This window comes from Ambystoma mexicanum, chromosome 9, assembly GCF_040938575.1.
Source record: "Ambystoma mexicanum isolate Mex_15411 chromosome 9, UKY_AmexF1_1, whole genome shotgun sequence".
Lineage (NCBI taxonomy): Eukaryota > Metazoa > Chordata > Amphibia > Caudata > Ambystomatidae > Ambystoma > Ambystoma mexicanum.
Genome location: NC_090931.1, coordinates 330687841 through 330714512, shown reverse-complemented (window position 1 = coordinate 330714512; position 26672 = coordinate 330687841). Strand labels below are relative to the sequence as shown.

The 26672-nt window shown below is 50.8% G+C and overlaps 1 protein-coding gene across 1 annotated transcript in view; it reads right to left on the bottom strand.

Annotated features, from left to right (window-relative positions):
• GTF2I (general transcription factor IIi) overlaps window positions 1-26672 on the bottom strand; it is a 2618156-nt gene that overhangs the window by 2431575 nt on the left and 159909 nt on the right. Inside the window, exon 4 of the mRNA XM_069614749.1 lies at window positions 23483-23617. Coding sequence (XP_069470850.1) covers window positions 23483-23617 — 135 coding nt within the window. The remainder of the gene's footprint in view (window positions 1-23482; window positions 23618-26672) is intronic.

Below are 26672 nucleotides of genomic sequence, written 5' to 3'. Positions count from 1 at the left end.
CCTTCGAAGGTTTCGAGGTCATAGCCTTACTCGAGGGTTCGTGACGCGCTCGAGAAGCTTCCTTCGCCGGGTACTGCGACTCGCAGCGTTTTTGACCTTCGGGTCTTTCGACCAGAGCATCGCTCTCGGCAGTCTTCAAGGGGGTCGAGGCAGCTTTCTCGAAGACGCTCATCATATTTTTGCGGAATTCCTCCCATTCAGCCCGGGAACTATGTTTCGTGGGGCAAGGGATTCTCTTAGGAGAAACAGAGAAAGAGGAGGACGGAGAAGGGGGATCTTCGACGTCTCCTCTTCGAGTGCTTCGATCTCGAGGAGTGATGGGACCCACTCCGAGACCTGGAGCGCGAATGGTGACGAGGAGACGGCTTTTGAAGTCTTACCTTTCTCCAGCTTCCCCATACGCTCCTTCAGGGCCTTAGCTGTCATGGACATACAGTCCTCGCACTCTGAACAATGGTGTTCAGCTCCCAAACACCACAGACAAACTCTGTGAGGGTCAGTCAGCGACATCTTTTTCCCACAGTCTCTGCATTTTTTGAAGCCGGACCGAGGGGTTGTCGGTTCTGACGAGGAAGCCATTGAGTAAGCATCGAATATCTCGAGGTAAATAGGATAAATTATCTACGAAACTGAGCAACGATATTGCGAGGCACTGAGTAAGCGCGGAAAAACGGAACTGAGCAACGGACGCTGCGCGCGGCCTTTATAGGCAGGATGACGTCGACACGGCGGCTGTCGAGGGACATCGACTCGGCGGACGTCGACGCGCAGCGCCCTCTAGAGAAACATTTTCCGAGGCCAGCAAAGCTGGAAGGAGATATCTAAGATAAGTAATACGTCGGAGGACACAATCCCTTCGAAAGTGCTTTTATAGATGCCTGCAACTATTGAAAATCAATATGCCCGTTTATGAAAGCGACGAGAGTGCCCGCTGAATATTTGAAGCCTACGGGAGGTACCGAGACAGAGTTTTACAAATTATCAGATTCCAAGTGTTGAAGGAGGAGGATACAAAATGGCCAGTGGAGTGTGAGAACAAAGGAAGCCGTCGGCTTTGAGAAGACAATACTACAGTAGCGGAGCGCAGGCAACATTGCATGGTGCAACAGACTGACAATCTGTAACGAGAAACGTGCACCGCTGGGTCAGACTGCTTGGTAGGGAGATGGACGGACGAATGTGTGGAGCTGAACACACATGAAAAGGATCACTGAGCAGATTGTCGCTTCGGCTGGCGGGCAGCCGGCAGCAGTGGCAACCACAGCTGCAGAGACGGGAGCCGCCTGGACGAACAACCGCGGCCCGGGTATGTGAGAAGAGCAGGACGGGCAACACGGTTTCCAACAGACGCGCAGTCCAAGGGAAACGAAACTTGTCAGGAGCGCGGAACGGAGCTAACAGCAGGGTTCGGAAATGCAAGGACAGATGACAATGGCAGGCGGCCTGAATAGATGAGGTAAAGTGGGGCCCTTGTGCGGAGCATTAATACGTGGCACATGCATGGAGGCTGGTAGTGAAGTATTGCAGCAGGGCAGCTGCACTACGTAGTAAGTGGGCGTGAGGGAGCGAGCTGAGGATCATAGCCCCGAGACAGCGCACGCCACGATAGAGATCGAGGCAAGAGCGGCCGGACCGAAGATGACACAAGACCCGTCAGGCAATCTACACGCAAGGTGAGCGGGAAGGGCCCATGTATAAAGCTGCCATATGCGGGAACAGTGGGCACGGCGGACATTAAGCTGCACTGAGAAACAAGCAAAGGAATAAGATAGGTACCCCAGGGGGATGCGTTCATAAGACGGCATGGAACGCTTTGTGTGCGAACCAAGCGGCCTGCACATGACAATTGCGGTTGGAGAGGGGAGAGTGCCCGGCGCATGATAAACATCCTGGTGGAAACACTATGCTGCGGTTATGAAACTGAGGGCAAGGCAAGCGAGGGATATTAGCTCATTTGAAGGAGTAAAGACCAGCAAGAATAGCCGACTCTGATAGGGGTGCCAGGAGGTGATAAAGATGATGTTGGCTTGCACACCAGGCAACAAGGGAAGCTCTCAAAGACAAATGTAATAACACCAAGGTGGACAAGTGTAAGCCAGAGTGCACAGCTGGTGAATCAGGCATGAGCCCCTTAGCATCCCTCAGATGCACAGCAACCTGTGGGCAATGACAAGCAGGACCAGAGGATGCATTTGAGTGCACATGGTGGAAGGTCACGGAGGGCCAGCTGGGAGACTTGATAGACGAAGAGTCTGGGACCGCACTCAGCAAATCACAGAGGGAAAAAGACGCACAACCTGTGTGAAAATAGAAAGCGATAAAGCCTTGAAGTGCGGTGCAGCACAGAACACAGACTCAGACAATGAGCCCGCAGCCTGGGGGGCGCTAGCGGAGTCTAAGAGGGGACATATAAGGTCACGTGGGAGGGCACAACCCATTCCTGCAGCTAAGAAGTAGTCCTGGGACGCAATTGAGGCGACTCCCCCTGAGCTCAGGCGCAGAAGAAACCTGCTCCCGCCGCGGCTGGCGACCACAAGCGGGGGGGCCCGCCCACAAACCCCTATTGCAGCACCATGTCCAACAAACCTCCAAGACTGAAGGGCAAACAGCCTACACTAGATGAATACGCTAGGCACCGCCTGGCCCGGAGGGATCCAGGAGCAAAGACAAAGCCCTTGCCGGGGGCATGGCCGCCATAGGAACGAACCAGGAGGTCCTTGCAGCGATTGCCGATTTGAAGGTGGCTTGGGAGACCAAGCTTGAACTGGCCGTGACGGAATTGAAAACAGCGCTGGCACTCAAAGTTGGGGCGGTGCAGGAGGAAGTGAACCTTCTCCAGCAAGATGTTAGGTAATTGGCAGAGCGTACGGAGAACCTTGAGAAAGAAGTGAGTCCGAACACAGCGGACTGTGCTGCACACAAACTGGAGCTGCATACCCTGGTGCAACGTGTGGGCAACCTAGAAAGCAGAGTGGAGGAGGCAGAAGGACGTGCCCAGAGGAATAATATCCGCATTGTTGGTCTGCCGGAGGGAGCAGAGGGTCCCAACCACACAGAGTTTATCGAGACTATGCTGATGCAGGAGATCACCGGGGGAACCTTGTCCCAGGGGTTTGCGGTGGAAAGGGCGCATAGGGCCCTCACTAGGAAGCCACTGCCGGGCAATCCGCCTAGGCCTATTATCGCCAAGATCCTTAACTATAGGGATCGAGAGAGAATCCTTGAACACTTCCGGAAGGGCAGAACAATACAAAGAGGGGCAGCGAACATAACTGCCTACCCGGATTATACCCTGGCGGTGCAGCGGAGCCGTATGAACTTTGGGACGGTCAAGCAGAGATTGCGAGAAGCGGGCCACAAGTACATGTTGCTCTACCCGGCGAAGCTGACATTTTTTCCATAAAAACAGAACCTGGTTCTTTGATACTCCGGAAGACGCCATGGGATGGCACGACATGCAAAGCTGCCCCCAGGAGTCGGATATCCAGACGAGAGATGGAGAAGAAAAGGAACAAGTTACTTACCTGTAACTGTTGTTCTCCAGCATGGGTCTTGCATGGATTCACATGCTCATGAATATTCCCCGTCGTCAGGCTGGGAATCCTCGGTAAAGAAAAATCAGTAAAAAATCAGTATCAGTTTCGTTTCTGATCTGTCTTTCGTAGTAGTAACCAATCACTGATCTCTGCGTCATACTGACAACAGCCAATAACTGCCATCTCCCTAAGCCCCGCCTCTGGCAGCCATTTTCAGATTTGGTAGCACGTGAAGTGGCAGTATGACCAAGTGAAGAGCCGCAGAGGGGTAGGCGGGAGGGTTCGCATGTGAATCCATGCCAGACCCATGCTAGAGAACAACAGTTACAGGTAAGTAACTTGTAACTTCTCCAGCATGGGGTCTGGCATGGATTCACATGCTCATGAATAAAAGAATACATAGCAGTACACACATGCACAACCACGGGAGGTGGCAAAGGCTCAACATTAAGCATTACATCCAAAACTCAACATTAAGCAATTCTTACCTCCTCACCAGGCTCACCTTAGGCGAACAGGTTGCGCAGCACTGCTTGGCCGACCCTGGACTCCTCCCTGGAATCCCGATCGACGCAGTAGAATTTCGTGAAGGTGTGCGTCGACCTCCACGTAGCAGCCCTGCAGATGTCCAGCAAGGGCACACCAGATAGGAACGCCGTGGTAGCTGCGATCGCTCTGGTGGAATGGGCTCTCGGACGGCCAGGCAGCGGTCTGTTTGTCAACCTATGACAGTACATGATACAGCCGGGAGAGCCATCTGGAAATGGAAGCCTTCGAGAGAGCCTTCCCCTGATTGACAGGTCCAAAGTTCACAAAAAGTTGTGACGTCTTCCGAAAACTCTTCGTGCGGTCCACGTAGAACTTCAGCGCTCTAGCCACATCCAGCGAGTGCAAAGTCCTTTCAGCCAGCGACAAAGGCGACGGGAAGAAAACAGGCAACACCAAGGGTTCGTTGAGGTGGAAGTCCGACGGCACCTTGGGCATGAAGGAGGGGTGCGTCCTGAGCACTACCCTCGTGTCGTGAAAAGTCAAGTACGGGGGCTTGCAGGAAAGGGTCTGGATCTCTCCCACCCATCGTGCAGCGGTGATGGCCACAAGAAACGCTGTTTTCCACGACAAGAATTTCAACGGAGCTGAGTGCAGAGGCTCGAACAGAGGTCCCATGAGCTTGGTCAGCACCACGTTGAGCTCCCACGCCGGGGCCGGGGCCTTCACCGGCGGGAACGATCTGAACAGTCCCTTCATGAATTCTTTCACCAGACGATGAGACCACAAAGACATCCGTCCCATGGTTCTGGTGTATCGGGAGATCGCAGCAAGATGAATCTTGATGGAAGCGTGCGCCAGTCCAGCCTTGGCCAGCGTCAGCAGGTACGGCAGTACTTGAGGAGCCGTAACCGTAGAGGGTTAATCTGTGCGTGGCACCAGACAGAGAACCTCTTCCATTTGTGTCCATAGCATTTAAGAGTCGAGGACGCCCTGGCCTTTGCAAGAACCTCTCTGCAGTCGGCCGGTATGTCGTAGCCTCCAAACTCTAACGCTGCAGGAGCCAGGCCTGCAAGTTCAGCGACTTCGGGTCGTGATGGAGGATGGCGCCTCCTTCCCTGGAGAGAAGATCCGCGTCCACTGGCAGCTTAATTGACGGGAACGCCGACAAGTCCAGAAGGTCCGCGAACCATATCTGCCTCGGCCACGTAGGTGCGACGAGGATCATCCTGCACCGTGACCTCTTGAGCTGGTTGATGAGCCGGATCAGCAGCGGCAAAGGAGGGAACGCATATAGGAACATGCCCTCCCAGGGGAACGAGAAAGCATCGCCCATGCTCCTCGTCTGGGGAAACCTGCTGGCGAACCTCCGGCACTTGGAGTTCGTCGCTGTCGCGAACAGATCAATCTGGGGTGTGCCCCACCGTCGGAAGAGGCGGTCCACTAGATCCTGTCGTAGTTCCCACTCGTGGCACGAGCGCAGCTCTCTGCTGAGCGAGTGGGCGATGGTGTTTTTTTTATTCCTGCCAGATGAAACGGCACCAGAAACATCCCTTGGGCGACGGCCCAATGCCACAGATCCTGCACCTCCTTGGACAGGGCTGGGGATCTGGGACAGCCCTGCTTCCTGATGTAGAACATGGTGGTGGTGTCGTCGGTGAAGATCCTCATCACCTTGCCCTTGAGGGACGGAAGAAAGGACCCGAGGGCCCAAAACACTGCACGGAGTTCCAGGACGTTGATATGGAGGGACTTCTCCGTCGGCAGCCAAAGGCCCCTCGCGTGCAGATTTTCGGTGTGCGCTCCCCACCCTTCCAGGGAGGCACCCGTGGTCACTGTCTTCTGGTGGCCCGGGGTCTGGAAGTCCATGCCCGCCGTCAGATTCGCGCGGGTGCCCCACCACCGGATCGCTCGTCGGAAGCTCTCGTCGAGTGTGATCCTGTCCTCGAAGCTGCCCGTCGTCTGGATCCAGCGAGCGTCCAGGAACTCCTGTAACGGGCGCATCCGAAGCCTGCACAGGCGGATGAGATAAATGCAAGAAGACATCATTCCGAAGACATCATTCCGAGAAGGGACTTGATGGACCTCACCCTGGCCGCGTCCGCAACCAGCATCCGCTGCACCTTGACCAAGATGGCCCTCGTCCTTTCCTCCGACGGAGAGGCCAGAAGCGCCACTGTGTCGAACTTCACTCCCAGAAACAGTGCGTCTTGCGCGGGCACGAGGTGGGACTTGGCGTAGTTTATGGAGAATCCCAGGTCTGCGAGTAGTTGGACGGTCCTCGCCGTGTGCTCCGCAGCGAGCTCCTTTGTCTTTGCTCGGATGAGCCAGTCGTCCAGGTAGGGGTGGACGTGGATCCCCTCCAGGCGCAGCCGCGCCGCCACCGGTGCGAGGCACTTGAACACCCTGGGTGCCGACCTCAATCCGAAAGGAAGGGCTCTGAACTGATAGTGACGCCCCTGGACCACGAATCTGAGAAACTTTCGGTGTCCCTTTAGGATGAGGATATGGAAGTAGGCATCCTCCAAATCCAACGACGACAGGAAATCGCCCTCCTCCAGTTGACCCAGGACGTGCTGGAGGGTGACCATCCGGAACTTCTGTGCCTTGATGAATTTGTTCAGTCGTCGTAGGTCCAGGATGGGACGCCATCCTCCCGTCTTCTTCACGAGGAAGTATCTTGAGTAAACTCCGGAGCCCCGAAACCTCTTTGGGACGAGCTCGATGGCGCCTTTCTTGAGCATCGCCTTTACCTCCAAGAGAAGTTAAGGGACGTGATGTTCCTTCCTGGCCACGCGGGGGGACGCGCAGGCACTTCTTTAGAAACTCGAGCGCGTGACCCTGGGCCAGGGCGTCCAGCACCCAACTGTCGGTGGAGATGGACTCCCACACGCTGACGAAGCTCGCCAGCCGGCCTCCCACCGGGGTGCTTCGGTGGGGGCCCGACCCCACGGCCGGTTCAGTCCTGCTTCGACGAGTCTTTGCCGCCTTGTCCTCCTTGGCGACGACAGCGGGGTCCGCCCGACTTGCCTCGTCCCCTGTAGGCTTCCTGTGATGACGATCGGGCCGCTTGACGATAGGTGGAAAATCCGCCGCCGGAACCTTTGGAGGCACCCTGCTTGCCTCCGCCACTCCGAAAGGGCGGCCGTCGTTACTGGAGAACACCAAGAGCCCGAGACGTCTCCGTGTCCGTCTTGATGGCTTGTAGGGAATCGCCCACTGTTTTCCCAAACAGGTTGCTCCCGTCGAACGGCATGTCCAAGACTCTGGTCTGCATGTCCTGACGGAAGTCAGTTGCCTTGAGCCATCCACGCCGTTTAAGGCACACGCCGTTGCCCAACTGGCGAAATCCAGTGACAGCGATGTCCGTCGCTATCGTAATGGCGTGGTCCGACGCCACTTCTCCTTCCTGCAAGATCTCTAGGGCCTCCGCCCTCTTGTCGTCTGGTAAGAAGTTCAGCAGGGGGGCGATTTTGTACCACAACTCCGTCGTAATGGGCTACGATAGCCAAGGAGTTGGCAGCCTTAATCATCGTCGCTGCCGATGATGACTCTGCGTCCCATCGTGTCCAATTTCTTTCCCTCGCCATCCGGCGGGGAGGTTGACGTAGAGGCCGAGGCCCCCCAGCTTTCTTCCTGGCCGCCGCGGAGACGACCGAGTCCGGGGTCGGCTGTGCCCTATGACACAAAGGGGCCGCGTCCGGGACCCGGTACTTCTTCTCGTACCGATCCCTTCTCGCAGGCATTGTGGATGGGTTCTTAAGGAGGGCGAGACCCTCATCCCAGATATCGCCCAGTAGAGGTACAGCGAGGACCGTCTTCCTCTTGGTCTCGCGCCGTTGATAAAGGAAACCTTCCTTCTCTTCCGGGGAGAGCTGGAAAAGCTCGGATGCCCTGGCGATCATGGCATGAAACGATCCAATCTCGTCCGGCGGGGAAGCCCGGTGAGGAGGTGACGGGAGATCCTCATTGTAAACCTCGTCGTCTGTACCTGTCGCGGCCGTGTCAGTCCCCGTATCATCCCCACGGGTCGTGGACGGGGAGGAGGGCTGAGCAGGGCACGATGGTTGAAAAGGAGGTGGAGGATGAATCCTCCTCCTAGTAGGAGGGCGGCTCCCAGAAGGGCCTGGCTCCGGGTCCCCCGTCGGGAGCGGTTCCTCCGTTGGTGGTAACGGCAATCTCGTCCTTATCTCCGAGCATAAGGACTGTATAGCCAACAAAACGGCCGCCAAGTTGTCTTGCGGCACTGGTTGAGGGGATTCCGACGGGCGGTCAAGAGCCCCGTCGGCACCCTCGACGTTCTCGTCATCTCCTACGTCGGGGTCCCTCCCGATGGGCTGGTCTTCTTCCACGCCAACCCTGGCTTAAGACTTCGATCAGCTCCTCCTCAGAGGTTGAGGCCGAATCCACGACAACCTCCTGCCCCCCCCTTTTTGTTCTCTGTTGGAGGTTTCACGGGGGTCCTGTCGATGGGCATGAAAAAGGACTCCCTCCGCGGTGGCAGGGAGACTCTGGGCCCCGAGGTCGCCACCACTGGTGTAGCCTCCACCGGCTGAGCCAGGGCCGCCGCGACTGTCTCGATAGAGGCCTTGGCTGGGTGGATCAAGGCTTTCACCACCTTGGGTGCGCTCACCGCCTTCTCCTTGGGGGGAGGGTCACCGCCTCGCTCCCCCTCCAATGGGGCCTTCGAGCTCGACCGGGGTCTCTCCAGGAGCTTCGCCGGGTGCTCAGCCTTCCTCTTACCAGAGCCAGAGCGTTGGCTCGTGGTTGATGGCGCCGGGGAGGATGCGCCCTGCCTGGCGCCCGTAGAGCCTGACCGTTCGGCGCTCCCGGTGCCAGCGGACTCGCGGTGCTTGGCCTTTTGTCGGACCCCCGTCGCCGGGGCGCCCTCCAAGGTCTTAGAAGACCGCTCAGACTTCTTCTTCTCGCCGGACAGGCTCTTCCCTTCCAGCCAGTTGGCGAGACGCTGATGGCGGTCCTTCATGGTCCGCTCCGACATATTGCCGCAAAGCGCACAGTCTTTCTCCACATGTGTCTTGTCCTCATGCAGGCAGAGGCAAAGGGAGTGTTCGTCCTCCTTAAAGACATTCTGAAGCTGGCATCCAGGGCAGACCCTGAACAGCTTTCCGGGCGTCGAGCTTCCCTTCTCCTGGGCCATGATCTAGATGGGCCTGAGAAACTTCTGGAGTCCTCCAAAAGTGTGGCTCGATGAAATCTTCACCCTTGAGGGGCGTAGAAGAATCCGCCACGGGTCCCCGTTGATCGGATAAAGAAACGGTGGAGCTTGAGGCTCTTTTGACCGAAAAAGAGAAAATGTTCCTAAGAAAAAGCGCGAAAAAAGCACTAAAGCTCGAGAGCAATAGCACAAGGATCCCAACACTTGAACGTGCGGTAAAAATCTGAAGATGGCTGCCAGAGGCGGGGCTTAGGGAGATGGCAGTCATTGGCTGTGGTCAGTATGACGCAGAGATCAGTGATTGGTTACTACTACGCAAGATCAGAAACGAAACTGATACTGATTTTTCTTTACCGAGGATTCCCAGTCTGACGGGGAATATTCATGAGCATATGAATCCATGCCAGATCCCATGCTGGAGAAAGTTAAGTAATGCACAGGAAGAGCACCAGAAGGTGTTGGGACTTAAGACTATGGGACTTAATTATAGTCACTGACGCAGCTTATGGGTGGGCATGCATAGGGTGGAAGGAAACATGGTTCGTGAGCACTGAGACTATTGCTTGGTAAGGGAGCCTCTTGGGGCTAGTCTTTGTATCTCCATCTAACCCTGCTGGGTTCTTAGCTTGGGATTCCAAAGCGGGACCAAGCGTAGGGGGCGCCTGAGATCCAGGGATAGAGTTGGGCAGTTGTGGGGGTGGGGGTTGGGGTAGGAGGGGGAGGGGTGAGGGAAGGGATTGTGTGCTGTGGTTTGTTTTAGTTGGGAAGGGTGTTCAGTTGGGGGGGGGGGGAGCCTACACCCCAGGTAAAACAAGATGACCCATGGGAGACCTTAAGTTAGTCACTTGGAATGTCAGGGGGCTCAACAGCTATCTGAAAAGAAACAAGGTTATGATGTACTTGCAGACAAAAAGTGGACATAGCCTTGTTACAGGAAACTCATTTAACGCAAGCAAAACTGGAAGTGATACAGAAGAAGTGGAAAGGGACGGTAGTGGGAGCAGCATACCCGGCATACACTAGAGGTGTAATCACATGGGTGGCCCCACATGTCCCGTTCCAGCTGCTGCACTCTGCAGCGGAGTCGGATGGCAGGATGGTGGTTATGAAAGGGTTGGTGGAAAACAGAGATCTGTATTGTAAATACTTATGCTCCGAATCAGGACACGGCTGGGTACTTTAGAACCCTGTATGGCAATCTCAGTGGAAGTGTGGGGGGGGGGGGCCTGTAATGAGAGGGGGGGGTGGCGATTTTAATTGCGTGCTAAACCCAAACGTAGATAGATCATATACTACAGTGAACAGACCCACTCCGGCTGCAAGGGCACTGCAGTCACTGCTGGCAGAGTTTGGGCTGGTTGATGCATGGAGGGCACGCCACCCGCAGGAGACACAATATTCACACTATGCAGCCCCACAGGGCCTACATACTAGACTATGTTCGTAACACATGAATTGATGACGGAAATACCTCAGGCGGAATATAAAGCAAGAGTCCTCTCATACCACTCACCACTGATGGTAGGGCGGCAGTACCAACCACCGAGGGACAGGATACCCACATGGCGCTTGCGAGCAGAGGCACTTAAAGACAATGTATTTAGGGAAGACATGCGAGATGAAATAATAAGTTACTTTGAGGTAAACACTGGCAGTGTTAAGACAGCGGGCACACTCTGGGAAGCCTTCAAAGTAGTAGTGAGGGGGAACTGCTGTAGCCGAGTCTAGGGGGCTGCAGAACGGGATCCTGACTGAGCTGCAGGACGCCGAAAAAGAGCTAGAAACGGTATTGAAACGGAACGGTAACACCAAGGAAGAAGTAGAAAAGGCATTAGGCCTACAGCAGAAATGTGCACTATACTGGGAAAGATTATACAACCTCAATTATAAGAAGTATATAGAAAGGCAACACGCAGAAGGAGACAAACCAGGGAGAGTCCTGGCATGGCTCTATAAAAGTGAGACCCCTAGGCCCCCTATCAGAACGATATTGAGAGAAGATGGGAACATAGTGGACACGCAAGAGGGGGTTAATCGGGAATTTGCAGAGTATTATAGACGCCTGTATGGGGATGAGACAGGAAGCAACAAGGAGGAGATAAGGGACACATTGGAAGATATTGGATTACCCCAGATTAGTGCAGAGGAGAGGGAGGAGCTAGATGCCCCGATCACCCTAGAGGAACTAGTGAGACAGCTGCCCACGTCCAAAACCCTGGGAACTGATGGACTCCCAAGTGAATTTTACAAGGCATATAAAACAGAGGTACTCCCCCACCCCCCTCCACAGCTGGAGATGCTCAATGAAGCGTATGAAGCTGGGAAATTACCGGAATCCTTGCGTGAAGCGGTCCTTATACCACTCCCTAAGCCCAATAAGCTGGGTAGTGACTGCAGCTCTTATAGGCCTTTGTCGATGTTAAATCAGGACAGTAAAATACTAATAGCGGTCTTGGCGAATAGATTGAAGAAGTTCATTAATAAGTTAATACACCCCGATCAGACAGGATATGTCCCGCATAGGAATATCTCAAAAAATCTTTGGTGACTCCACCGAGTGGTTAAACATACTAATGGGGATGAAAGCGAGATGGCGATAGTATCATTGGATGCGATTAAGGCATTCGAATCGGTCAAATGGCCCTGGTTAACGGCGGCCCTAGCCAATTATGGTATGGGACCGGGATATCTTAAATGGGTTGAACTGTTGTACAGCGCGCCACTAGCCAGAGAAGACAGGAGCTGTAGTCTCTGAAAGATGGCAACTCGGCAGAGGCACCAGACAGGGATGCCCATGGTCCCCTATGCTGTATATTTTAGCCCTAGAACCCCTGGCGATTTACCTGAGGCAGCAATATGATACAATAGGTATTGTCGTCGGGGAGACACCACATCCCATTTCATTATATGCAGATGAACAAGTTACTTCTTACCTTATAACGTTATTTCGACGGGATGTTCCTCCGACGTATTCCTCATCTTAGATATATCTCCTTCCAGCTCTGCTGGCCTCGGAAAAATTTTTCTCTAGAGGGCGCTGCGCGTCGACGTCCTCCGAGTCGATGTCCCTCGACAGCCGCCATATCGACGTCGACGTCATCCTGCCTATAAAGGCTGCGCGCAGCGTCCGTTGCTCAGTTCCGTTTTGTAGCCCACAATAATACTTTCTGGACTAACTAATCACCCTGAAGGAGCGTAAGTTGCAACAACAAGGGAAGTAGAACTGCGGGGATGGATGGGAGGGTCGATGAGGAATACGTCGGAGGAACATCCCGTCGAAAGAACGTTACAAGGTAAGAAGTAACTTGTTCTTCGAAGGGATTGTGTCCTCCGACGTATTCCTCATCTTAGATAGGCTCCCATAGCAGTATTCTATTATCGGAGGAGGGAGTACTGACTTCATGCTGTCTTCTATTGATGAATAGAATGCAGGACAGCCCTTCCAAACCTAGTCTCTTGACTGGAGGAGGAGTCCAAATTGTAAAAACGTGTAAAGGTATTGACAGAAGACCATGTAGCGGCCGCACAGATGTCTTTAACCGGCACGCCTCTTGAGGGCCGATGAAGCTGCAATACCTCTGGTCGAATGAGCCCTAAGGTTTTGAGGGGGCTCTTTCCCTGCCAGTTTATAACATTCCAGAATGGCTAGAATGATCCATCTGGAAATGGTCTGCTTAGTTATTGGTAACCCCAGCTTGTGACCTGCGTAACCTACAAACAGCTGGTCTGCCTGTCTTATCCTGGCTAGTCTACTGATGTAAAAACTTAAAGCCCTCCTAGGGTCTAGCCTGTGTAACCTCTCTTCCTCTTTCCCCGGGTGAGGAGGAGGATAGAAAGATGGTAGAGTAATCTTCTGAGTGATATGGAATTCAGAAACCACCTTTGGGAGGAAATTAGGCTTCACTTGCAGGACAACTTTGTCTTTGTGAAACATTGTGTGAGGGGGTTTACAAGAAAGAGCTTGTAATTCGCTCACCCTTCTAGCAGATGTAAGTGCTATTAATAAAACAGTTTTAAGGGTAAGGAATCTTAACTAACAAGAATGGAGAGGTTCGAAAGGTGTGCCCATCAGGAAAGTTAGTACTAAGTTTAAATCCCATAGGGGAACTTGGAATGGTCTTGGGGGATAAACATTGGTTAACCCCTTTAGAAACTGTATTACCATGGGTAATTTGAAATAGGATGGTTCTTCCGCAGTACGCTTAAATATGGATAGCGCTGCGAGATAGCCCTTAATGGTGCCAACTTGAAGGCCTGAATTTGCCAAATATAGTAGGAAGGACAAAACCATTGGTGTACCACATGAAAAAGGGTCGATATTCTGTTCTCTACACCAGCTGCAAAATCTGTTCCAACGGCAGCGGTATAAAGACTTTGTTGCTGGCCTCCTTGCCGAAAGCAACACCTCCATAACATCATCAGGGAGGTCCCAATCCTTGTACCTCAGCCTTTCAGAAGCCAAGCGTGAAGGTTGAGGGTTTTGATGTCTGGATGGAGAACCTGACCTCCCTTCTGTGATAGTAGGTTCTCTCCGAGTGGAAGTCGAATTGGAGGGCAGATGGACGAGTCTAGAAGGTCCGGGTACCACGTTCTCCTGGCCCAATCCGGGGCAATTAGGATCATGGTTCTCCGGAATCTTCTCAACCTCCTGATCATTTGAGGAATGACATGGACCGGTGGGAACGCGTACAGAAGCGGAAACTCCCAGTCCACTATGAACGAGTCTCCCAGAGCTCATCTCGGGGGAAATTCCCTTGAGCAGAACAGGTCGCATTTCCTGTTTAGGCTGGTGGCGAGCAGATCTACCTGAGGGGTTCCCCAAAGGGCGAAGATCTCTTGACGGACTTCCTGAGCTAGCTCCCACTCGTGGGAGACTGTGTTCTGCCTGCTCAGAGCGTCCGCTGTCAAGTTCTTCTCTCCGGCAAGGTGAACTGCCGATAGAGATTCCTTCTTGGATTGCCCAAAACCAGAGCTGCATCGCCTCTCTGCACAGGGGTAGTGATCCTACGCCTCCTCTTTTGTTGAGGTAATGCATGGCCACCGTGTTGTCCGTCATTATCAGGACGTTCTTCCCTTGTACAGCTGGCAGGAACGCCTTCAGCGCAAGTCTGATGGCTCTCAGCTCTAACAGGTTGATATGTAGTCTGGACTCCGATGGAGACCAACGACCGCTGATGGTCAAGTCGTTGGCGTGGGCTCCCCACCCCGTGAGTGAGGCATCCGTGACTACTGTCATCTCCGGCCAGGGTTGCCAAAACTGTTCTCCTTTCAGAGTGTTCTCCTGACAGGCCCACCACTGAAGGTCTCGAGCCACCCTGCCATGAACCTGAAGAAGATCTGTCATTCTCCCTGAGAATTGTGACCACTGAGTCCTCAGTGCCCACTGGAGGGATCTCATTCTCAGGCGAGCCTCTGGCACTAGGAAAATGCAGGATGCCAGGAGGCCTAGCAACCTAAAAAAGTCAAAGGCTGGGAGACGTTGGGCATGTTGGAACTTGGTAACCATCTGTAGAATATCTTGAGCCCTCACCTCTGGTGGCGAGGCTTTTCCCAGGGAAGTATCCAGGATCGCTCCTATGAACTGGAGTCTCTGGGATGGTATCATTTGTGACTTCTTTAAATTGAGGGAGAAGCCCAGTCTGTGAAGGGAGTGGCACACGTGATTTAGCTGGATCTGAGCTTGTTCCGAAGAAACAGCCCTGATCAACCAATCGTCCAGGTAGGGGTAGACGTGAATCCCTTCCCTCCTCAGACTTGCAGCCACTACCGACATTAACTTGGTGAAGACCCTCGGGGCGGAGGTCAGCCCAAATGGCAGCACTCGAAATTGATAGTGAGAGTTGCCAATTGCGAACCTAAGGTATTTCCTGTGTTTGAGATGGATAGGCACATGGAAATAAGCGTCCTGAAGGTCCAGAGATACCAACCAGTCCTGGAACTGAAGGGCCTGGAGGATCTGAGAAAGAGTGACCATCTTGAATTTGTCTTTTCTGAGGAATTTGTTCAATTCTCGCAAGTCCAAGATGGGTCTCAGTCCTCCGTCTTTCTTTGGAATGAGAAAGTAAGGGGAGTACCAGCCCTTGTTCCTCTCCGCTACAGGTACCGGTTCTATGGCACCTTTCTCTAGCAGGTCCAAAATTTCCTGCAAGAGGAGCGGATCTGGAGCTTTCTGAGGGCTGATCCCCGGTGGATGACTCCGAGGTATACGTAGGAAAGGCAGGCAGTAACCTTGGGCAACTGTTTCCAATGCCCAAGCATCTGACGTGATAGCCTGCCATACCGCCAGATGTTGAGTCAACCTGCCTCCTACAGGTGTTCTGTGAGGGAAGTCCTCAGAGTGGTTTTGGGGCGGCTGATGCAGATGCCGATGGTAAAGAGGCACCTGCTGTTGCTGCGGCTTTTGAATATCTACCCCGTCCACCTCGGGTAGATCTTCTTTGTCCCCTTTGAGCCGGTCGTCCTCTACCTCTTCCGAATGCGGAGTAGAAGCGAAAGGACTTGCCCCTCGCAGAGGTTCCTGTGGGACGAAAGGGAGTCTGACGGATTGCAGCTCCTAGGGATTTTGCTGCTGCTTTTGAAGTTTGCAGTTTCTCTAAACTGTCATCCGCCTTTTTCCCGAACAAAGAAGAGCCATCGAATGGCATGTTCAAGAGCCTGGCTTGCACATCTGGGGCAAAACCAGACTCTCAACCAAGCGAATCTCCTGGTTGATGTACTTGCCGCCATTGCTCTGCTGATACGGTCAGCCGAATCAATGCCCGTCTGGAGGGATTCGCACATAGCGTCTTTACCGTCCTGTATAATATTCAGGAGCGCATCCCTTTCTTCTCCCTCCGGGATGCAGTCAGCCGCTGTAGAAGCACACTCCCAAAGTGTATGGCTGAACCTAGCAAGGGTGCAAGTAGCATTAACAGATTTTAACGCCATGCTACATGCTGAAAAGACTTTCTTTGCCATAGCATCATATTTTTTATCGTCCCTGTCCTGTGGGACGGTAGGATAAGCAGTCTTGACATCGGTAGAGGATGCTGCCTGTACCACCAGACTTTCTGGGGATGGGTGTTTAGACAAAAACTCTGGGTCTGTAGAAGATACTTTGCAGACAGTTTTTTATTTACTGCTGGTACTACATCTGGGGTTTCCCAGTTTGTCATGATCTTTCTCTGAAGAGCTTTATGAAAAGGCACCACAGGATCCTTCTGTGGGCCTTTGTCAAGAATATCCGTGAGGTCATCTTGTTGGAAAGATTGTGAAGGTGCAGACCATCCCATGAACTCTGTGATCCTGGCCATTAAGGCTCTATAGGGGGTTTCAGCATGCTCCCCCGGGTCTGGCCTAGCAAACTCCACCTCAGGGGAAGTGTCTAACCCACTTGCCTCATGTAAGGAATCATGAAGATCCTTTAACCTGCGTTCTTCAGAGGAAAATTCCTCTCTAATTGGGGTTACAGGTCCCTGCAACTCAAATGTGTCTTCCTGTTCAGACAATTCACCCTCTTCCAAAATTGAGGACATAGTTCTCAATTGTTCTAAACTCATAAAGGGAGTAAATCCCATTTCCAAGGCAGAGGGTGCCGAACTTGTCATTATCGGCCTCGAAAACATCGATGTCGCCGACGGCTTCGAACGTGGCGTCGAAAACAAAGGCGGAGGCCTCGAAGACCTCGACAGAATTGGAATTCTACTCGACAATCTCGAAGCCATCGACGTCGAGGACCTGGGGATAGTCACTGGGTGTGTCGTAACCGTGACTTTTCTTGGCGTCGACGCCGGTGTCGAAGCTGGCGTCGAGTCGACAGACCCGTGTGTCGAAGGTCCCTTCGACAACGGCGTCGAAGACACCGACCTCGGCGTCGACGGAACCCTCGTCGACGGAACCTTCGAGGAAGGTTTGGAGGTCATAGTCCTACTCAAGGGTTCGAGACGCGCTCGAGAGGTTTCCTTCGCCGGGTACTGCGATTCGCAGCGTTTTTGACCTTCGGTTCTTTCGACCAGAGCATCGCTCTCGGCAGTCTTCGAGGGGGTCAAGGCCGCTTTCTCGAAGATGCTCATCATATTTTTGCGGAATTCCTCCCATTCAGCCCAGGAACTATGTTTCGTGGGGCAAGGGATTCTTTTTGGCGAAACAGAGGAAGAGGAAGACGGAGAAGGGGATCTTCGACGTCTCCTCTTCGAGTGCTTCGATCTCGAGTGATGGGACCCACTCCGAGACCTGGAGCGCGAATGGTGACGAGGAGACGAGTGTCTCGTTTTCGTCGACGAAGAAGAAGCTTTAAAAGTCTTACCTTTCTCCAGCTTCCCCCCTACGCTCCTTCAGGGCCTTAGCTGTCATGGACATACAGTCCTCGCATTCCGAACAATGGTGTTCAGCTCCCAAACACCACAGACAAACTCTGTGAGGGTCAGTCAACGACATCTTTTTCCCACAATCTCGGCATTTTTTGAAGCCGGATCGAGGAGTTGTCGGTTCCGACGAGGAAGCCATCGAGTACGGATCGAATGACTCGAGGTAAATAGGATTAATCTGACTAAGAACTGAGCAACGGTATTCCGAGGCACTGAGTAAGCGCAGAAAAACGGAACTGAGCAACGGACGCTGCGCGCGGCCTTTATAGGCAGGATGACATCGACGTCGATACGGCGGCTGTCGAGGGACATCGACTCGGAGGACGTCGACGCGGAGCGCCCTCTAGAGAGAAAACATTTTCCGAGGCCAGCAGAGCTGGAAGGAGATATATCTAAGATGAGGAATACGTCGGAGGACACAATCCCTTCGAAGACATGTTACTGTATTTGCGCTACCCAGAAGAGAACCTCCAATATATACTGGATGTAATGAAGAGGTTTGCAGAACTCTCAGGTATAGCTGTGAACCCCAGTAAGTCCTGCGTGTTCCCGTTGGGTAGATACAGGGGGCTACCGTTAGAGAATTTGCCGATCCTAGAGATACCGTGGGAGGTTACAACATTCAGATATCTTGTGGTAGACATATACCATACGGTAGAAGCGGAACATAGGCATAACACGGAAAGAACAGTTAAGAAACTGGAGAGTAGCATGAAGTTTTGGACGAAACTCCCCTTGGCAATGATGGGACAAGGGGCGATGCTCAAGATGGTGGCGCTGCCCAGATTGTTACACTGCTTAGCGACCATCCCATACTCAATACCCAGGAAACTCTGTCAGGCTGGATGGCATTTGCAGGGAGTTCTTATAGCACGGGATGAGGAACAGAGTAGCCCTGTGGAAACTACAAAATCCATATGAGAAAGGAGGCATTAAATTACCAAATTGTGAAGTCTAGTATGTAGCGAGCCAATTACAATACGTAGCCAAATGGCTCTCTGGAGGAGCCTACCTTAGAACACAGGTTGCTTCAAAAGGACTGCGCCCCATACTTTGAGAGAAATTATATGGTTGCCCAAATCGGAGTTGGGGAGTCACCCGTGGATGCTGGGTCTTGGGTGAGATGTGGCAAAGGGCATGCCGATTGATGGACAAGCCATCCCTGTGCTCCCCGCAGATCCCGCTGGTCACAGTGGTGGAAAGAGGGGAGCAACTGAGGTTGATGATTAGGAAGCACTGGGAACCGGCGGGGATAGCAATGGTGGGGGATGTGTGGCAAGAAGGGAAGATACTGGAATTTGGTGAGCTGGTGGAACTAATGGGGCTGAGTGAGGGGCAATATATCTCGCATCATGGGGTAATGCAACAAATTAAAGATACCTGGTCTAAGTGCAACTGGCCGAGGAACCGGACACCACATGGGATATGATATATGACATAGTAGGAGGGCATGAAACGTCTAGAGTGTACGAAATGATAATGTCTCAAGTGGGAAAGAAGGTGGTGAAACTTAGACTGGACTGGGAAGAGGAAGTAGGGGCCCTGATGAGTGACGGGATGTGGGAGAGAGCGCAAGGATACCACAAAAAAGTATCGAGAAATGCTAGGCTGCAGCAGATACAGCTGTATATAACTCACAGGGCATACCTGACGCCACAAAAGATAGCTAAATTTAAAAACGCCGGGTGCCAAGCGTGCCCAAAATGTAATGAGGAAAATGCGAGAATGGTACATATGTTTTGGGCGTGCCCACTGATGGAAAGATACTGGGGAGAAATAGCACAGAAAATGGAAGACAAGGGGATTCACATGAAGGTGGATACAGCGTGGGCCTGTTTGCTAGGAGGGTTCCCCAGACCGTGTAAGCTTAAACATGTAAGCAAATTGAAAGATCTAGCGTATGTCCTGGTAAAGAGAAGAATTGCAATGGGCTGGAAGGCATGTCATAGGCCCAAAATGGATACATGGTGGAGGGATTTGCAGAAGTGGGCCGAAGCAGAAACAGTGGTATGGCAGGAAGCGTGTAAAGGGGAGATGGAAGAAGAAGCCGGAACCCTAGCGGGTTGGAGGCAATTGATAGATGAACTATTTGGGCCCTCGCACGATGGACCAAGTGACAGAGACTCAATGAGCTTTGCCGAAGAGGAATCCCCACCGCAAGAGGTGGAGCCTGGAAATGTGGGGGAGTAGGCTTGGGGGTCAGGGGGGAGGAGATACAGTGCACTGGAATACAACAATGTATGTGTATTTCTGATTGACGTTACGTATCCACTGTAAGTTTGGGTTGGTTTGTTTGTATTTGGAAAATTAATAAAAGCGTTTACAAAAAAAAACTGTAAAAAAGGAAAACATTCATCAGGATACTTATGTACATTTTTAAGAGAAATGCTGTTGTAGAATAATAGTTGGGACCCTGGAAAGGACTTCCTATCACCGCACAAGCTGTTAGGCTTGGGCAAAGGATGACGGTGAACACCCAGACACCTAGTATCGCACTTCAGGCCACACTGGAGCAACTATTCGGCTTGAGGCAAGTACTACCTTTAGCCCCACAGTACCTTAGGTGATTTGAAGAAAATGCTTCTTTCTGGTGCAGCAGCGATGGACCTGGTCTCTGTTTCCTGGAAGGGATGTCTCACAGCAGTCATGAGAAAGGATCCTCAGCAAGGACTTCAATCTCCAATGTCGGTCTGCTGTTTTGGCACCTTTTTTTAATCAGCTCCAACAGTGAACTGTTACCGCCCAGTCGATCGATCCACCTCGATTCTGCAGTCCTGCACTCTGGTGAGGGGATTTTGAGGAGTGTCTCTGGAGGTCCAACTGGAGCTCACCAAAGTTCTGGGAGGATTTGTGCACTGGAAGACGATGCACTGCAATTTGGTTGGAGGACCCCTGGTATTTGCAGCTTGCAGGCAGCCCTGGAAAGTCACAGCACGTCTGGGGGTGGTCCGGTCTGCAGGTTGTTTTATGGCCAAGTTGGTCCCACGAGCCAAAGGGAAAAAGTTGTCCTCTTCGGAGCTCCTCTGTCGATAGGAACATGGGGCCAGGACAGCAGTGGTCTCTTCACGGTTAATGGAAGGGTCTGCCGGCATCTCTTGTATTCAGCTTCGGATCTTCTGTTCCAGTGGTTGACTTGCCTTGTTCCTTAGGAACCTCACCTTTTATTAGGATTTCCCATTCACTCTGCAAACCCTCCCTGCAGTATACATAAAGGTGTGGGTGGCTGTCCAATCAGGATAGCCAGCCCTCCATTGGGAACTGGTTCCATTCAGGCACTACAATCGGACAAAAGGCATTCACACTGGAGCTTAGGCGAGGAGGCAACGGGTTCCCCCGAAAGGCAAAACTCGCATACAGACCTCCCCCTCCCAGAATGGTAGAAGTGCTAACAAAGGACAACCACATAAATGGCAAAAGAAGATGGGAGCCACCATGATGGAACATAGCTGACCCTTCTATGCATAACCAAGGCTGTGCATACAGTCTGCGGTAGAAAATAACACAAAAGCTGGTAGAGCACGTCCACTGCCAGCAGCCATTACATTAGGATTGGCATTGTGAGCAAAAAGTCGCCGGAGTAGTGAGTGGAAACACTAGGTATGCTAATCTCTCATAGGTTAAAGTTTTAGGAAGGATACAAAGTATCCCTCTTTCCTTAAGAACAGTAGTACTTAGGGAAAATGAAAGAATATAAAAGGGGAACCCGAAGGGTCCCCAGCAACACTGCACTGCACATAGGGTGCTGTGTGCTGCAAATGTGTAACACAGATGTCTTTAAGAGATATTGAGGAAAACAAGACTACATAATATAAAGTAAAACAAAGAACAAATTACCCATGGTTAGAGCAAGTAAGAATGAAGAGAAAAAGGCTCCCCTCATTTAGAAGAACGAGAGAAAGGTCCAGAAGTCCATCAAAAAGTCCTGGCGGTCTCACTAGTAGAGGATATGAAGCATAAAACTGACAAATCTACCTAACAATCCAGCACCATCTTCTGGGCCAGACTCATTCAGTGCCCCTTTTCAGTGCTTCCACACTGACCATGAGCTACAGGGGGGTGCTGCACATCGTGGTGCTCCCTCTCCCGAGTGCTGTTCTCCTATCCCAGACAGCTGAAGGGTTGGTTCCCTGAAATACACAGAACATCTGAAGGAAACTGCTGCTAAGATCATGGTCAGCCATAGTGGATCTGGTACACAGCGCAAGCGAGACGAGCTTCTTGTCAAATCCTTATCAATTCCTGGAATGGTATGTCTGCCATTTGAGGAGTGGAGCCATGATGCTTCCTAAAGTCTTGCTAATGACCAATCTAGAGAGCACTGGGCATAAAAAAAAGCTACATGGCTGGGTCAATAAATATAAGCATGCGACTATCACAGAAGCTTCTCAGGTGTGTTTAAATCCTGAAGTACAACTCAATAAGTGTTATCATATTGCGTTCTTGTTTCTATGAACTGAACAGGAATGCAAAGTGACAAGTGCTAGTAATGTCAGGACTTCCAGAACATGATTTGATAGGTCCATTTCAGTATGTATGCTTTATGAAACACGAGTGTTAAGCAGTTGGTGAGTACAGTGGGGAGTAGTTTGTCTGCATTAGTAGCAGGGTTTAAATTGCTGGGAGTGGTTTAGCTCCTGCTTGTAGCCTAGACAAGCCTGGTTACCTTGACAGCAACAGCTACCAGGAGCTACCTTTGGCTCCTCAGGCAACCTGAAGCCGAGCAAATATACCCATGTGACATTAACTCTGCATTTGGAACAACCTATAAATAAGCATTTGGACACATGTATATGGCATGTAAAGCATAAGCATTCAAATAATTGGCAACATTATACGTTAGCAAATCTCAAATCTAACTTTGCATTTTATGTGAATCTACCTAGTAGCTCCTCAATAGCCAGCTTTAGCTCCTGCTGAATGAACAATGTGGGTACCCAGGAGCTGCTTTGAGCTCATGCTTATCCAATCTTAATCGTGATCCATGCAGTAGCTTTAGAATGTGTACACCAAGTTATTTTGCATGGAGTTCACTTTTGGTTAATCAAAAGCAAAAACATTGCCAATGTATAGGCGTATGCATATATGTATGGTATGTATATAGCATGAACCTAGCTGCCAAGCAAAGGGGCACTATACAATAAAAGCGGGATGTTAGCGAGAACAATGGCAGCCAGCAGAGGGGATGCAAATTCAGAGTGTTTATATTACATACGGCTAGTCGCATATATAGAACTGTACATCTCTGTGGAACCTGCATCCAGATTTCAAATTCAGCAGGGTCTGTGTTTCATTCCCACAGTTAATAAAATGACGACTATTTATGTGGGTAATAGTAGCATCTTTTATTTCCAACACAATTAAGATTTCAAACAAAGGCTGAAATGTGCCACTTAATAAACGTACCACCCTTCGTTTGAACTCCAGCTATAAGCCCCCATTTTTATGGTGGAGGGCCACCCTGTAGTGACACTCCGATTACCCCACTAGCTGGTGCTTTGTCCAGTAGGTTCTGAAGCAGAGTGTACTATTAATCTAGCGCCAATGGGTTACACAAGGAGGCAACCTTAAAGATGTATTTTCTTTTCACCACCAGGAGGACATTCCCATGGCAGAGTATTTTTGGTATTTCTAGCATGAGCTACCTGTGCACGTGAAATATTTTGCCTCTGCTACATCTCTCTTCCCCCTAGTTACAGCATGGGCCAGCTTTCCTCTGGAAAATTGTTCTGGTGCATCTCCCAGTGATAGAAATACTATTTCTAACACTAGATCCAAATAGATGTAAACAAATCACCTTTTTACACCAAGTTTACCACCCGAGATCTGGCCTTAGTGGCCAGAGGGTCTATGTCAGATCTTTAATATGCAATATTGCTTAAAAAGGAAAATGCTTAATCAACTGATTAGCACACAGGGATTTCTGACTAATATGAACTTACCGTAACAAAAGCAAAATAAATCCTCCACAGATTTTTGCAAAGCTTCAGTTTCTACTGTGTCGATTATGGTTTTGTTTACAGGTAACAAAGATTTGTTTCTCATCAATCTCGCAGATTTTTCCTCTTCAGCAACACCTTCGGGGGTAGGGGCGGGGGAGAAATGAGTCAAGAAAATTACTTTCAACACAATACATAAAACTGGATGCATCAGTCATGAATCAATTAGAGCCTCACTTGCAAATGGACGGTTGAGATTCAGCCTAGGGTGGTACATTTAAAAGAAATGTAATTGTAACATTTGTAAAACCGCTTGTGTATCGTCAACCAGCATACTGATGACGCGCATATCTAGGATTAAGTAAATGTTACTCACTGAACGGACTGCAGTACCAAGTGTATAGTCCCTCTTTCTCCTTACTTGTGGGAGTTCCCCCTCACATGGATGGGACCAAAGCACTTTGGTGCATTACAAAGTCCCTCAGTTCTGATTGTGCATGTGTGCACCCACAACAACGCCCCTCTAGACACCACCCCGAGCCTTGAACAGCCAGTCCATTTCCATCGCCTAACGCTGCACCCAACTGAGGTCTCGTTCAGCAGGGAAGTTGGGATGGCATATGGAAGGCAGGAGTAACTTGCTTACCGGCAACTCCATTTCTACAGCATGTGTATCTTTCGTAGATTCACATGCTTTAAATATTCCCAGACATCTGGCTAGGTTACCTTTCTTACTTCAAAGTTAAAAGACAAACATGGCTTTTTGTAGTCCATTTGTTTTGGGTCCTTTTGATGCCACCCAATGGGATGCAGAGTTCCCATTACCACCCCTGGAGGTCACGATCAGATTCTAACCAGGCCAAGCGTGCAGAAACATGCAAGCCCGCTAGATCCTTGACTGGCGTTGGAGATAGTCACATGTGAATCTATGAAAGATACCAATGTTGGAAAGTGAGAGATTAGCATTGGATCTTTAATATTCACATGCTTTGAACAGATTGAAAAGCAGTGTCTACATTCACCTGTGTGCAGTGTAGGAGTTCGATAGATAGTAAAGGCTCACCTTATTGAAACAGGTGTTGCAGCATAGCTAGTCCCACACCAGCTTCTGCTCTTGCTTGGTGCTGCACTGCTCAAATAGCTGAATGGCAAATGTTTCAGTGGGTTGCTCTCCCCTATGGCTGCCGATGTAATTGATCAGCGCTTGGCTTAGATTGGGCCGCATCACATTAGGGTTTTTGTTGTGAAGTCTTCTGGATGCCAAGGGTTGTTTCCACAGCACAACCCAATGCATGCCCTAAGGACCTGGGGTCAGAACGCAAATATTTCCGTGTTGTGTCATGAATCTACTGCCCCTCTGGGTCTCTTTCGAACCAGATGGCTGCTTCGTCGAAGCAGGGAACCTCTGCTAACACAGTGGCCGGCCATGCATTTCTCTGCCCTGCATCACATATCTAGCCCAGCACTCGATTAGTATTTTAGGTTTCAATTGCCGACCCACTTTGCATAGACTCATTTGGTCCCCGGCAAGGGGCAGTTTTTGCATACACGTGTGTGTCGGAGGGTACACTCTACAAAACTATTGGTAAAATGTATTACCCCCAATCTCCCCCAACTGTATGCCTTTTGGATAGTTGTCCAGTGAATTTCTTGATCCGCTCAGAAATCTCAGTCTCCTAGATGACAAAATACTTTCCATTCCTGGTTTCTTCGATGTTGTGGTTCAAGCCATTAGATTTTGGCCTCGGATAAAGTGGTCAACTTTGACTCTTGTATTTGTGTCCAAACTACTGGCAGGTAAAAATAAATGTAAAAAAAGTCAAATAAAATGAAAAAAAAAACAATCCGAGGACATCCAAGCGTGAAGGGTCATTGGTCCCTCTACACGTAGAATCGGTTAAATGTGATAGGAACGCACGCCCCTGACGACATCCCCTTTTCGAATTTAAAAACAAGTTGTTATACGCTGTACTACCACTGGTTGCCTATGGAAAGCATGTGAATCTAAGCTGATTCACAAGTTCAAAAATATTGTGACGAACCGGAGGATGCTTCCCTTTTCCTTTAAGTGGGGCTAGGGTAGTGCATCCACAGTATGGAACGAGCGTCGAGCATCTTCAAAAGACGCAGTACAACCCAGTTAATAGTCCGTCAACCCTGTATCATGAATTACATTCCCCTCCCATCTGCCCTGATAGGACCGATATGTTTTATTGTGAAACCAATCCAACTAGCTCATCCATGCAAAGTAAAGGGCTAAACAGTATTGACATGGACTGGTTACATCTAAAACCATGTACTGAGACGAGGAAGAGGACTGCAACAAAGATTCCTCGGGTCAACCAAAGTGAGCCGTCTAGGCCTTTTACAAATCCGATTGGTTCAGAACAAATTACTTTCCCAACGCGGCAGTTTAAATAAGGGTGAAACCAGGTATGTAGTTGTCCTGGCAGCTTTGCAAATATCTGTCCTGGGTTGATTACGCTATGTATAAAGTAGCACTGCCCTCTTAGACAAAGACAATTTGGGAGGTGGGCGAGACATTGCATACAAAGGCAAAATGGGTGAATGCGGGGAAGACAGGAACCAGATATTGAAAAAAAAAAAAGTTAAAATGAGGGATCCCAATGCTAACAGTACCAAAGACAGTGGCTGTCGCAGCAATAGCAGCAGTCCAACTGTGGCACCAGTGCCAGACACTCAAGATGCTAATTTTACCTGCCATAAGTGTGGGCAGTGTGGGGTGGGAATCATGCAGCAAAGGGAAAATGAGAAACAAAAATAAGGGCAGAAGAGCATGCTAAAGGCACACTGTGCACTAGAAGTTCCAACCCATCGAATGCAGAGAAAAGGATAGTCCTGTAGGGGCATGGCAGCACACACAGATAAATGGTCCAATCATTTGTATGCACTATTTTCTGGATCGAAAAAAGAGGACATGAGTAATGGATGTGTCCATACAATAGTCTTGGATACTCTTACCTCAGGAAGCCTAGAGTAGGGGAAGCAGAGAGAAGATCTACCAAGTATGTGAATGGGTTGGCTGGACTCTGGGCTGAACCCATATCTTGCGTTTGCCCTGGATCAAGCACTGCAAAGTTTGAATGTGGAGACTCCAAATGAATGGGTGGCCGCCAAATGTTTGAGAGAATACACAACTGTGCGGAACCTGAGAACACATTGAAGAGACAGA